We start from the raw sequence: 14,092 nt of genomic DNA, 5'->3' as shown, positions 1-14,092 counted from the left end.
GGGTGGGCCAAGGAGAAAGGCCTGAAGAGGTCAGTTTGGGGGCTGGCACAGCCTTATTTATAAATGTGGCACTAGCCACCTCCCAAGAGATAGAGGGCTCATCTAGATTTCTCTATATTGAAAGTATTAATCAGTTTTTAATTCAGGAAGCAGAAAGCATTGTAGGTATTTTGAGCAAGAGATGATTTAATGTAGGGAATTGGGCGTTCACAGAATCATCGGAAGAGCTCATGGAGCAGGGTGTAGGCTGAGCATCCAGGAATGATGAGCTTGCCCATCAGGCGAGCTGCTTCCTCTGAGACAGCCCCCAGAATTGAGTCTGAACAGCACCTCTGGAGCTGCAATTCAGGAGTAAAGCTGGAATCAAGGGGCACAGTGGCTCATGCCTGTAATCCCAGCATTTTGGAGGGCCGAGGCTGGCAGATCACTTGAGCTTAGGAGTTCAAGACCAGCCTGGGAAACATGGTGAAACCCCATCTCTTCTAAAAATATAAAAAATTAGCCAGGCATGGTGGTGCATGTCTGTGGTCACAGCTATTTGGGAGGCTGAGGCGAGAGGTTTTCTTAAAAGAAAAAAAAGTCTTTGCTATTGCTTTCATCATTTCACTGTCACTATCACTGCCTCTCAAGGCTCAGGTAGGTGGAAACTGGACTAGAATGTTCTATAGGAAAAGAAGACCTGATGTTTTCATGACCTGGTTTGCTAGCAAAAACAGACAATGTGCACACAAAGATGGCCTCTGCCTCCCATTCATTTACCAACTCTCATGCAGCATGTCTTAATGATAAAACCTAATTTGCATCCAGAATCCCAGCTGCAAAGGAGTCTGGGAAATGCAGGGTTTTTCTTTTTGTTTTTTTGTTTTTAAACAGAGTTTTTCTCTTGTTACCCAGACGGGAGTGCAATGGCAACATCTCAGCTCACCGCAACCTCCTCCTCCCAAGTTCAAGCGATTTTCCTGCTTCAGCCTCCCAAATAGGTGGGATTACAGACATGCACTACCACGCCTGGCTAATTCTGTATTTTTTGTAGAGACAGGGTTTCTCCATGTTGGTCAGGCTGGTCTCGAACTCCTGACTTCAGATGATCCACCCACCTCAGCCTCCCAAAATGCTGAGATTACAGGCATGAGCCACCACGCCTGTTGGTAAAGGAAATGCAGTTTTTAACTTTCCATCTCTCCAGCCAAGATAGAAAGTGAGAGCTGAAGGAGCCAATCCCCAGTGTACACCCACCAGAATCATCACTACTGCATTTTCCAAGTGCTGCATTCTAAGGAGCATAAAGCAGGGGAATAAGCCAAAATGCCACGTGATTAGACTTCATGATTTCCCGAATTCCCTCTTGGATTTCCCCTAGTGCAACTGGGAGATGCCCTCTTAGAGATCTGGTAGCCACACACGGGGCTGTCTTGGCTGTTGGCCACAATAGGGAAGGATGGCTGGCAAATCCACGGAGTATCTTTTTGTTTACACTTCAGTCTCCAATGCTGACGGTTTAAATAAAGGCTTTTCCTGCAATCAGAAGGACTGAGACATAGAAGCATGTCTCTAAGCTTGCCTTCCAGCCTTGTAATATAAGAATTGTGGGCCGGGTGCAGTAGCTCATGCCTGTAATCCCAGCACTCTGGGAGGCCATGGTGGGCAGATTGCCTGAGCTCAGGAGTTCGGAACCAGCCTGGGCAACACAATAAACCCTGTCTCTACTGAAAAACAGAAAATTAGTTGGGCATGGCAGTGTGCACCTGCAGTTCCAGCTACTCAGAAGTCTGAGGCAGGAGAATTGCTTGAACCCAGGAGGCAGAGGTTGCAGTGAGCCAGGATTGTGCCACTGCCCTCCAGCCTGGGCAACAGAGTGGGACTCCATCTCAAAAACAACAAAAAAAAAAAATGTGAAATCTAAAAATACTTGGGGGGAACTGGACATTTATGTTTAAGAGAACTCTTGTAAACAGAGGGATAATTCATGAATGGGTTGTTGTTTCTTCCTGGACTACACAAATTCCCCCATAGAATTGCAGCTACTACTCTAATGAGTCAACACTAGGCTCTTGAAAATTATACACCATTCTTTTCTGGGCAGAAACATGACTTGGTCCATAACTGAAAACCTGGGTACATTACAGTAAGTTACTGATGTTCATTTCACCCATACTTTTAATCACTCGGCAAAACTTTCCTCTAATAATCTTTTATTTTATTTTTGGAGATGGAGTCTTATTCTGTCACCCAGATCTGGTGCAATCTCGGCTCACTGCAACCTCCACCTCCTGGGTTTGAGCGATTCTCGTGCCTCAGCCTCCCAAGTAGCTGGGATTACAGGCATGTGCCACCACACCCGGCTAATTTTTTGTATTTTTAGTAGAGACAGGGTTTCACCATGTTGACCAGGATGGTTTCAATCTCCCGACTTCATGATCCACCCACCTCTGCCTCCCAAAGTCCTGGGATTACAGGGATGAGCCCAGCCTTTGTTTTTTTTTTGGAGACAGTGTCTTGCTCTGTCTCCCAGGCTGCAGTGGAGTGGTGCGATCATAGTTTACTGTAGCCTCCAGCTCCTGGGCTCAAGCGATCTTCCTGCCCCTGCCTCTCAAGTAGCTGGGACTATAGGCATGTGCCACCACACTTGGCTTCAGTGAACATTGTGTTTCACGTTCAGTACAGCATTCAGTAAATTACATTGATGTTCAACCTTATTATAAAATAGACTTTGGGTTAGATAATCTTGCCTAACTATAGGCTAATATAGGTGTTCTGAGCATGTTTAAGACAGGCTGTTTGGTAGGTGAGGTGTATTAAATGCATTTCCACTTAGGATATTTTCAACTTACAATGGGTTTACTGGGATATAAACCCATCCTAAGTCAAGGAGCATTTGATTTTGTTTGCTAGTGTTTGAAATAAAAGCATTCTTTGCCCTCGAGGAGAGAAACTTTTGGAACTCAGGAGATGACTTGAGCTTTTGGAGACCTGAGATAGAGGTTCCGAGGGCAATCCTGGCTGACTCCCTGGAAGTGGCTTCCTTCATAGCTGAGGAGAGTTCTCTGGAAGTTCTCTGGAACTTTTTCCGGGCGGGAGCACTTAGCTGTGTGTCAAGGGGAGAGACTGAAGTGACAGCACAGGCGGGAAGTTCCAAGAGCCCTGAGGGAGTTGGGATGGCTGGAGGCCTGGCTGTCTGCCCCTGGCTGTCTGCCCCACTCCCTGGCTTAGTTTAAAAGAAAGGACAAGAGTGGCATCAGGAGGGGCTGGGAACAGGCAGGAGCCGGGAGGCTGACTTTTGGGCTTTCTCATCAGAGAGAACAGCATGAGGGAGGAGGCACAGGGCCCCAGGGCTATCTTGCTCCTGTGACTGAGTGGGGAAGAGCTCCGTCCATTCTGGGCAGAGCAGGTGGGTGTCCATGGAGTCACGAAGCCACAGGCTGCCGTCCAGGCTCCTCAGAGGCGGGGAGGTCTTTTGGATGGCGAAGTGGTCTCCTGAGGTGCTTCAGGAGCTTTGCCAGAGCTGGCCGAGGACAGAAACGCGTCCCAGACTGGTAGAGACCCGCCTCCCTGGCTGAATCAGAGTTGGTGGCCAGGGGCAGGGGTGGGCGTGGCCTGAGCCGCAGTCAGGAACCCACACAGGCTGTGCATGTGGCGTCCCCTGGTGGCACAGAGCCGGGCTGTGCATGGTGCCTCTGGAGTTTGCAGCTCTGAGCTTGCCCCCACCTCTTCCTGCCCTCGTGGGCTCTTAGTGATACTCCAGCTGCTGGGACCATTCCTCCCTGTGGGACTTGAGGCCACTACTCTTCTCTGAGCAGAACCTGGGGACAACCCTGGCCTGGCACAGGAAGCGGTGTCGGCCCAACTTGGCCTAGGTACCAGATAAGGAAGGAGTGGTCATGAATGCTGCTTGGCAGCGTGATATGCGTCGTCCCATTTGGCCTTGTGACAGCCTCGATGAGGAGGTATTACACACATACTGTGGATGGAGAAACAGGCTCAGGTGCGCTGGTCAGAGGGGACTGTGACGTGACACTGCTGGTGGCAGCTCTGGGTTTGGATCTGGGTCTGTGAGACTCTCAGCTGTGCAGCCTTTCCCCTCTGCAGAGAGGAACACTTGGGGACCCCAAATGAACTCTGGAGGGGACAAGGGTCCCCAATTCCACACACTGGGAAACCCCCCTTCCCTGGGCCACCTGAGGGCCCTCAGGTTCTGCTAATGCCCCATGATGGAAACTCCATCTGTGCATTGCAGGTACAATCAGGGTCTCTGTAAGCAGAAGGAGAGGTTCCCTGCAAGGGGTGACCAGCCTTGGTGGCCACCTGTGAGCATGTGTGTGCTTAAGGGGTCCCCGTTCAGGGAGCAACCCCCCAGGCCTGACCCTCTCTGCTGCCCTGCAGGGACCCCACCCCCATCCTGACCCTCTCTCTACTGCCCCGCAGGCCCTTCATGCTGCTGCCGCCCCTCATGGAATGGATGCGTGTGGCCATCACCTATGCAGAGCACCGCCGCAGCCTCACCGTGGACAGCGGTGACATCCGCCAGGCGGCCCGGCTGCTGCTGCCTGGTCTGGACTGTGAACCTCGGCAGCTCAAGTAGGAACCCGGGAGGAGGGAGGGTCCCTGACATCCATGTCCCGCCCCTAGCAGCTCCCCTGTGTTCCTTCTTCCCCAGGTGGCTGGAAGGGGTCAGAGAGCAGGGGCTGCAGAGCATTCAAGCTACTCTAAGGGTATTCTCTGCAAAGGCCAAGCCTGAGTATGGGAACAGATCTACTCCAGACCTTGGCTGCTGCCCAGCAACATCTCCTGCAGCCGCTGGTCTGCTGCATAGAGGAGACACACATCTGACTCTTTGGGATAATTGGGGGCTGAGGGGCAGAAGTGGGCCCGCTCTTTCCTCTGTTCCTGTAATTGACACCACATGGACCCTTCCTGGGTGTAGGTGCTGTGAGCCCTTCTTTATGTGTATTATCTTAGTCCTCGTGACAAGTGCAGAGAAGAGGTGATCATGCCCATCTTACAGATGAAGAAGCTGAGGGTCAGATAGGAACAGTAGCTTGCCCACAGATACTCAGCTAGCACTTTACCGTGTCCAAATTTGAACCCAGGTCCATACAGCCTCCAAGCCTATGCTCCTAATTTCCTTCCCTAAGTGCCTCTCATAGTAGACTTGTTTGCTGAGGAGCTTTTCTAGAGAAGCTTCCCTGGCCATCCTTGGCCTGTGAGAGCCTTTTTTCTTTTGTTTTGTTTTGTTTTTTGAGATGGAGTTTTGTTCTGTTGCCCAGGCTGGAGTGCAATGGCGTGATCTTGGCTCACCGTAACCTCTGCCTCCCAGGTTTAAGCGATTCTCTTGCCTCAGTCTTAGCTGGAATTACAGGTGTACACCACCATGCCCAGGTGATTTTGTATTTTTAGTAGAGATGGGGTTTCACCATGTTGGCCAGGCTGGTCTTGAACTCCTGACCTCAGGTGATCCACCCGCCTTGGCTTCCCAAAGTGCTGGGATTACAAGCATGAGCCCAGGCTGGAGTGCAGTGGTGCGATCTCAGCTCACTGCAACCTCCGCCTCCTGGGTTCAATTGATTCTCCTGCCTCAGCTTCCTGAGTAGATAGGATTATAGGCATGGACCACTACACCTGGCTAATTTTTCTATTCTGAATAAAGATGGAGTTTCACCATGTTGGCCAGGCTGGTCTTAAACTCCTGACCTCAAGTGATTCACCCGCCTTGGCCTCCTAAAGTGCTGGAATTATAGGTGTGAGCTATTGTACCCGGCCCCAGGGCACTTTTTAAAATGTATTTATAGAAAAGTAGAAATATGTGCTCTTCATGTCACAGAACATGATGCGGACAGTCATTGCTGATCTGATCATAACTCCCTGGTCCTTCTCCCCACCCATCCTCATCCTCACTCCACATGTAAGTCACACACACCTTTGGGTCTCTTCTGGGCAGACCTGAACACTGTTTCAGTTCCTTCCGGAGGATGGATGCCCGAGCAGCTACTGAAAAATTCAACCAGGACCTGGGTTTCCGCATGCTCAATTGTGGAAGGACAGACCTCATCAACCAAGCCATCGAGGCCCTGGGGCCAGATGGGGTTAACACTATGGACGACCAGGTATGTCTGGAGAGCTCCACTAGGCCGGGCGTGGGGACCAGAGTTGCAAATTCTCATCTCTCAGCATTGGCGGCCCTGGGTCCTAACCCTGAGACTTGCTCAGTTCTGCTCTTTGAAGAGGTGGGCTACCTCCTGAATCCTGCCCTGCCTGGTCAAGTGGAATGTCAGCTTGGAGACTTCCAGTTTCCCTTGGAAAACCTTTGTCATGCGGCTTCTGCTTCCCTGGCTGGACAGCAGGCCACTGCTCTAGGCAGCGCAAGGCTAGGAATGAGTCCAGGAGAGTGAGCTTCCTCTCCAGCTACGGACACAGTCGCTCACCCTGTATTACAGCCTGTTGTGTGCTGACTACTTGCCCAGGCATAGAAACCCTTGCCCTCATGGAGCTAACACTTTAGTGGGGTAGACAGATAATAAGAAACACAGACATGTAAAATGTAGGGTATGCTGACTGAACGTGCTGAGGACTGAAATGAAGCATGAAAATGGGTAGGGCTGCGGGAGGTGATGTAGTTTTAGATAGGCTTTCACTTTCGCATCTGTTTTTCTTTTTACTTTGGCTGTAAACAGCTAACATCTAGATAGCATTTACTGTGTTCGAGGCATTGTTCTAAGTGCTTCACATAGATGAACTAATCTCTTCACAGCAGCCCTGTGATGTAGCACTATTATTTCCCCATTGTATCGATGAGGAAATTGAGGGACAGAGAGATTGCTTTACCTAAGGTCACACAACTAGTAAGGGGCAGAGCTGGGTGGAGAATCTGAGCAGCCGGACCCAGCCTCTCAACCACTATGGAATATCCTGTGTTTGACACTGCGCTGAGAGCACTTGCTGTGTGCAGAGGGGCCCTGTGGGGTTTGGGAGGCCACGTCGAGTGGAGGGAGTTAAATGACAGTGGTGAGTTAAGGCAGCGTTCTCAGATGAGGTGATGGCGCAGCGCGGCCTGTGATGAAGCTCCAGGCAGACCATGAGGCCAGAGTGGCCTCTGAAGGATGGCACGAGCTGCCAGGGGAGGGTTCCTGCTGGAGGCAGTTGAGCCAAGCCTGGGGGAGGGCAGAATGGGGATGGTGCAGAGAGGAGTGGGGAAGGCATTCCAGGGAAACGGACATAAAGAACGTGGGGTGGGGCAGTCAAGGTGTGTACCCGGGCCAGGGGCTGGGGAAGGACCACAGGCCCAGCGCTGGGCTTCCGGAGGGCAGCGGCAGGTGGCAGGCTGCTGTGGGGTCTCATGCGGGCCTCTCCATCGACACAGGTTCCAGGGCTCTGTGGGAGCTTTCATCCTGGTGGAGCCTTCCTTCTTCAGCAGCTAAGTGTAGAAGCCTGTGGACTTTAGCTTCAGCCAGACCTAGGATTTACTGGCCATGTAAGAGCTGTAGCATCTTTTTTTTTTTTTTTTGAGAGTTGAGTCTCACTCTGTCGCCCAGGCCGGAGTGCAATGGTATGATCTCACCTCACTGCCACCTCCGCCTCCCAGGTTCAAGCAATTCTCCTGCCTCAGCCTCCTGAGTAGATGGGATTACAGGTGTGCACCACCACGCCCAGCTAATTTTTTTGTATTTTTGGTAGAGACGGGATTTCACCATATTGGCCAGTCTGGTCTCAATCTCCTGACCTTGTGATCTGCCCACCTGGGCCTCCCAAAGTGCTGGGATTACAGGTGTGAGCCACCGCACCCAGCCGAGCTGTAGCATCTTGAACAAGTTACTCTGCCTCCCCGAGGCACCTCAGTTTCCTTCCCTGTAAGATAGGGGATGGCAGCACCTGCCACATAGGGTTAGGGGGAATTCTGCATCCAGCACGGAGTTGGTGCTCGGTAAATGTTCATTCTGGTTTTGGTTGCCAATATGATGATTATTTTAGTCGTATTGCTGTCGATATGATCTGATGCCTGAAATCTGCAAGCCAGCTTGGTTTTATTTGCCTCTTTATATGCCTGGAGTGTGTGGGGACAGGGACCCGGGAAAAAGCAGTGTCTCCTCACAGGGCTCATCACTTGGTCTAAACTGTGTACAGATGTGTGGAGAAAAAAGTAAGTCAAGCCTGTCCACAGGGAGTGAAACGAAGCCAAATTTTTATTCTGTGGCACTGGCCTTCATCTAAGTGCTCAATCCTGTTTGTTCCCAAAACCTTAGTATTTACAGGATGATCTAGGGGAGAGCAGTGCTCTCACCCCATGATTAATCTCAGGCCATTGCTTTATCTCTGGGCACTAGGCAAGGGTTTATGAGGAAAGGAGATCTTGTCTACACACAAATATCCTAATAAATAACATCACCGGGCCCCAGGCAAACACCCGCTGGGACCCAGCCACGGAATAAACAGCTCGCACAGCCTTTGCTGTTGCCAGCCACAGAGCAGGATTCCCAGCCAGGGAGGCAGTCCGCCACCTGCCCACCTAACCCAGGGAGACAGCGGGACTCAGCTTGCAGGATCGCTCTGGACTGCTTAGGAGCACAAGACGCTGAAGTCAAACACCTCCTCTACTGTCTCGTGAGACGTCGCAAAGCACGGGCTTCACAGCTTATGGAGGCCTGGGTCCTGCCCCATGTTCAGCCTCACTAGTTGTGTGACTTTGGGCAGTTAATTCCCCTTCTCTGCTCCTCAGCTGTAAAATGGGGAGAATGGGATATTTCAATGATGGAGGGAGAGGCTGCATGCTAATCACGGGCATGGTGATTTTCACGCACAGGCCTGGGATGGCGACTATGAGACTCTATGGCATAGTAGCCGTCAGAGTATTGTTGGTATTTTAATTAGGTGGTTCTTAATCAAGGTAAGCTCACTCTGAACTAAGCACTTTATACATATTAATCCACACTGCAACAACCCTTTGAGGGAGATAAGATACTGCTGTCATTACTCATTTACCGACGAAGAAATTGAGGCACAGAGAGGGCAGATAACTTGTACCAAGTTTACAGCTCCCCATGGCAGAGGAGGCCTTTGCCCCGTGCCTGGCAGCACTGCCTGCGCTGGCCCCCACTCCAGTGTCCTGCAGTGCTCACGGCAGTGCCCCCGCTCACCATCCCCATGCCCTATCCCCAGCAGCCCAGGAAGCACAAAACCCAGGCGAGCACAGGACACTTGGCCAGGGTGGTGGGGGCCCGATCTGTGGTTTCTGGTGCAGAGGCCTGTGGGTACGCAGTGTTGTGTTCCATTTGCAAAGAGTTTAGCATATGTGTTTGATTTGCTCAGGGTATGACGCCGCTGATGTATGCCTGCGCTGCGGGGGACGAGGCGATGGTCCAGATGTTGATTGATGCCGGGGCAAACCTGGACATCCAGGTGAGGAAGCCCCACAGAGCTGCACGCGGGTCCTAGGCCAGCAAGGATCACCCCGAGGTCTCCAACAAACACAGTGGTCGAGATGTTTTGGGCAGTTGAGTTGATGTGCGTCAAAAGACGAGAAAGACAAGATGCACAGAGGCCATCGTTAGCAGCACTGGGGAGTCTTACCAAGTTCTGGGCTTTCTGTCTGAGAGGGAGTGGGCTGAGGTGGGAGTTGAGTGGAGAGATGGGCTGTGATACTGTTTTTATAGATCTTTCTCCTTTTACCAGCCTGATCTCCAGCCATTCCTTCCATCCCCAAGTACTTCTAAAGCACCACCCCACCCCACCACTGTCTTTTGCCCAGGGAAGACACTGCCAGTTAAACACCCATCCTCTTTTTTTGAGCCTTGTCACTCAGTGCTCCAGGCAAACCAATCGAATGTAGAAAACCCTTGTTGACTCCTGTTCCCCATCCCTGCAGGGTGCTCCCTTCACTCGGGTGCCCAGGAAACACAAATGATCTGTTGTATTTTCCAGGTTCCAAGCAACTCTCCCAGGCACCCTTCCATCCACCCAGACAGCCGGCACTGGACCTCGCTGACATTTGCTGTGCTGCATGGACACATCTCTGTGGTCCAGGTGAACATCGTGGCCCCACCTAGGTGGGCTGGGCCCCAAGCACAGCCCCAGCCTCAGCTGAGTGGGCCGCTGCCCTCAATCAGAGATCCCAAAGGCACTGCTTAAGGCCAACTCACCTGATCGATAAGGCAGCTGCCACCTGAGTTGCCTCAAGGAGAGGGGTTAGAGCAAGGACATGTGGAATTTTAGGAAATAGGACCTGGGTCCAGGCAGCACTAGGGTCCTGTCATACCCTCCTGGAACCTCTGTCTTTCTCGTGTCGGGCACACTGGGGCTGTCCCAGTCCAGCTCAGCTTTCTCACCTCCAGCCATCTTTCCAACCCTTCTCTTTTTCCCTCCCTCGTGAATTCTACTGCAGGGCTGGCTTTGTGTGATGAGGTCTGTGCAATTCTGTCCCCTCCCCACTTCCTGAGAGAGGAGAGGACTCAGACTCAGATTGGTGCCACTCACCTGTCGAGCCAAGCCGCAGGTTGCCCACCTCAGCCCAGGTAGCTGTGCTAGCATTGGGACAGGTGGTGGTTCTAGAATTAGAAGCTGTGGGCAGAGCAACTCCCCATGCCAGCAGGTGCCCCAGCCAAACGCATTCACTCCCAGGTACTCAGATTGCTGGCACACACAGGGTTTAATGGCATGCCTTCCAGGAAGCTGGCGTGACGCCCTCACTCCCCACTAGGTTGCAAGGCCTTTGAGGGCGGACATCATGTCTGGCTGATTCACAGCCCTAGCCTATCCCAAGGACTCCGTGAATGGCCATTACCCACTGGCTGCCACATCCTGCTGCCTTTGCCTTATGAGGACCAGAGCAAAATCCCAACCTCAGCTCAGACTGGGCCTGCGGGGCTATACCCTGGCCTTGCCTGGACTCATGCCCAGTTTTGCCCCAGTGAGCAGGCCCCCACCTCCATGGCCTTGGCACTGGTGCAGAGAATGGGGCCATGACTGATTTCTGACTGCTGCATCTCCAGTGATGGCTGTCCTGCATGCCACACAGTCCATGGGATTGAGCAGTCAGCCCGAACTCCACTCCTGGTATCCAGGCGAATGGCGGGTGGGGCTTGCCTAAACTGCCATGCACGCTTGGAGGAAGATTTGGTTTCCAGGAGCCTGGGAGGGCTAGAAGGTTGCTCCCTCCAGAGCAGTCGGGCAGGGAAGGTAGAACGGGAGCTGAAAGTTACCAGTTGGAGTAACCCCACCCCTGCCCCAAGGCAGAACCAGGACCGGCTCATCTGGAACTGCCCGGTATCTGTTAACCCTGCCCCATCAGTCCCCTGTCAGCGTCAGCCCTTGCTAGCATGGGGAGAGGTCCTCTGCTGTCCTAGAATGGGACTTTCTGCACCGGCCACACCACCTGCCATACTGGGGTAGCTGCTGTACCTCTCCCAGGAAAAGCTAAAGGGAAGCAGCCCCCTCTTCCCATTCTGTGGATGAGAAAGACTGAGGCTCCAGGAGTTGAAGTACCTGCTGGGGGTTACTCACTGGTCAGTGGCCAGCACTGGCACCCTGCTCCTTTTGACTCCAACACCTGCTGCCACCCAGAGCCATGGTTTACCCCATAGATCGGGGGCAACATTTTTTTCTTTTTTTTTGACACAGAGTCTTGCTCTGTCACCCAGGCTGGAGTGCAATGGCATGATCTCCACTCACCACAACCTCCGCCTCCTGGGTTCAAGTGATTCTCCTGCCTCAGCCTCCAGAGTAGCTGGAATTATAGGCATACACCACCAGGCCCTGCTAATATTTTGTATTTTTAGTAGAGGCAGGTTCACCATGTTTGCCAGGCCGGTCTTGAACTCCTGACCTCATGATCCTCCCGCCTCGGCCTCCCAAAGCGCTGGGATTACAGGTGTGAGCCACTGCGCCCAGTCTGAGGGCAACATTTTCTATGCTGCTCATGCACATGAGTTCTCGGAAAGGTGGCCACAGCCAGTTGATGGGAAAGCATTTGAAAGACAGAAAAAGCTCAGAGGTCCTAACAGCTTAGGGGCTTGGTCCTGGGCCACAAGAATGGAGTTGAAGATTCTAGAAACTTTGAGCCCTGAGGATAACCCGGAGTTCTAAAGTTCCAGTTCCTCAGCTGCTGGGGTGAACCGTGTCTTGGTCACATGCCTGGAGAGAACTAAAGGCCTTGTCCCCCAAAGCACTCTGGCCCTTCCCAGGTGCTCCTGGTCGTGCTGAGCAGTGCCCTCCCCCTCTGTGCCCCTGGCAGTTGTTGCTGGACGCTGGTGCCCATGTGGAGGGCTCGGCAGTGAATGGCGGTGAGGACAGCTATGCGGAGACGCCTCTGCAGCTGGCCTCGGCGGCAGGTAGGTGCTGTGCCCGGAGGCTCTGTCTGCCCTTCCCTACATGCCCTCCAGCCTGGCCAGGCATGTAGCTGGACGTGCAGGGATCTCTTTGGCACACACAGACCCTGGGGGGTCCTTGAAACCCCTTCTCTGGGCCACTGGGGGGCTTTTCCTGGCCCCACCCATCAGTTTCTCTTGGGCTCAGCATCCGGCAGAACTCAGCAGGGCAGGAAGGCCCTTCCCTCTGGGGACCGGGGGAGGGGGCACAGGGGCAGGGCATGGACAGCCCTCTTTCTCTCCCTCCACTTCACCTGCCAAATGCAGATGAACGTGGGGTTTGCTGATTTATTCCATTACTCAGAGTTGCAAGAATCCCGCTTTCCCTTCCCTTTCACCTCAGCTGCCCTGGCGGCCGCCGTCTCAGGGTCCTCCATGATGCCCACCTTCCCTTTCAGGAAACTACGAGCTGGTCAGTCTGCTGCTGAGCCGAGGTGCCGACCCGCTTCTCAGCATGCTCGAGGCCCACGGCATGGCCTCATCCCTCCACGAGGACATGAACTGCTTCAGCCACTCAGCTGCCCACGGCCACAGGTACCTGCCTGGGATTCCTACCCTATGTGACGTGAGGGCGCTGAAATAAGCTCACAGGAGCCTCAGTTTCCCCAATGGGAGCAGAAAAACTAGGCCCGGAGACCTTTCCAAGCCTGTGTGCGAGTAAACCAAAAAGATGAGGGCCTTGAGCCAGCGCCGGGGCCAGAGATGGGGGAGGCCCCACAGCTGGTTCCTGGCAGAGCTGGGACTGGAGCCTGGGCCTCCCGACGCCCAGGGAAGACTGTCCCCTTTCCCAGTGAGACGCCACTCTGCAGCTGCCACAGCCCACGCAGGACCACACTGCTTCCCACACCTGCTGGTGGTCCACCAGTGCCCAAGTGGTCTTGGGCATCCAGACAGCATATAGCTTAGCCATGCAGAGGCTCCTGGCATGAAATTGTACCCTGCCCTGGGTATAGATGGTGGCGTTTGCTTTGTGGGGACCAGGCCTGCCCAGGGGTATGTGGGACAGCAGCAGGCTGGTCATAGGCAACACAGAGGGGCAGAAGGAGACCAGACAAGAGGTGATTACAGGGCAGAAATGGGGCTGGAAAAGCAGGGCTGGCTGGCAGGACACTGACTTTCAATTCCCTAACACTGTTCTTGCCACCAGGCTCGTGCTTTGGCTGGGGTCCCCTCCCCTAGAATGCTTTTCTCTCCTACTGTCTCCAACCCACCCTCACATTCACCCACCTCAGCAGCCCCGACCCTCCAGGCACCATCTTCCACATCGCCACCTCTAGGCCTCTCCACCCCACCCAGGGCCTGCATCCCAGTGGAGGCCTCGTCACCATGCATGGAGACTGCCCGCCTGTCACTCTGAGCACAGGACCCTTGGGACAGGCAGGGTGGCTAGTTCACCTTCACATGCCAGTGCCCAGCTCTGTAAACTGCCTGAGCTCACGAGTCCACACATGAGGAGGAGTCCTTGGGAAGGACCTTGGGTCCTTGGAAGGGCACCTCCAGGCCATGGGTTGGCAGGTATGAGGAGGGTCTGCCAGGTGGCATTGGAGCAGGTCAGCCCCCGGTAATCTTGCAGTCCCACCCATGCTGCATCCATCCCAGAGCCCCAGGCCACAGGAGGTGACAGAATGAGCCTAGGCCTTGGAACCAGAAGTCCTGGGTCTGTACCCCCACTCAGAGTGGCCTTGAGCAAGACGGATTCGTCGCCTGTGACAGCGATGCATGTGGGCTCTCATGAGGCTAAA

General features: G+C 53.4%; 1 protein-coding gene across 2 annotated transcripts in view; it reads left to right on the top strand.

Moving 5' to 3' along the window:
- ABTB2 (ankyrin repeat and BTB domain containing 2) overlaps positions 1 to 14,092 on the top strand; it is a 206,790-nt gene that overhangs the window by 181,255 nt on the left and 11,443 nt on the right. For both annotated transcript variants that reach the window (XM_054240748.2, XM_009007907.4), the window contains 6 exons: positions 4,423 to 4,575; positions 5,936 to 6,101; positions 9,298 to 9,387; positions 9,910 to 10,011; positions 12,218 to 12,314; positions 12,749 to 12,884. In XM_054240748.2, coding sequence (XP_054096723.1) covers positions 4,423 to 4,575; positions 5,936 to 6,101; positions 9,298 to 9,387; positions 9,910 to 10,011; positions 12,218 to 12,314; positions 12,749 to 12,884 — 744 coding nt within the window. The remainder of the gene's footprint in view (positions 1 to 4,422; positions 4,576 to 5,935; positions 6,102 to 9,297; positions 9,388 to 9,909; positions 10,012 to 12,217; positions 12,315 to 12,748; positions 12,885 to 14,092) is intronic.

The sequence above is a fragment of the Callithrix jacchus genome, chromosome 10, assembly GCF_049354715.1.
Source record: "Callithrix jacchus isolate 240 chromosome 10, calJac240_pri, whole genome shotgun sequence".
In the NCBI taxonomy this organism is placed as follows: domain Eukaryota; kingdom Metazoa; phylum Chordata; class Mammalia; order Primates; family Cebidae; genus Callithrix; species Callithrix jacchus.
Note: the sequence above shows the minus strand (reverse complement) of the source record. Positions and strands in the feature narration are given on the sequence as shown.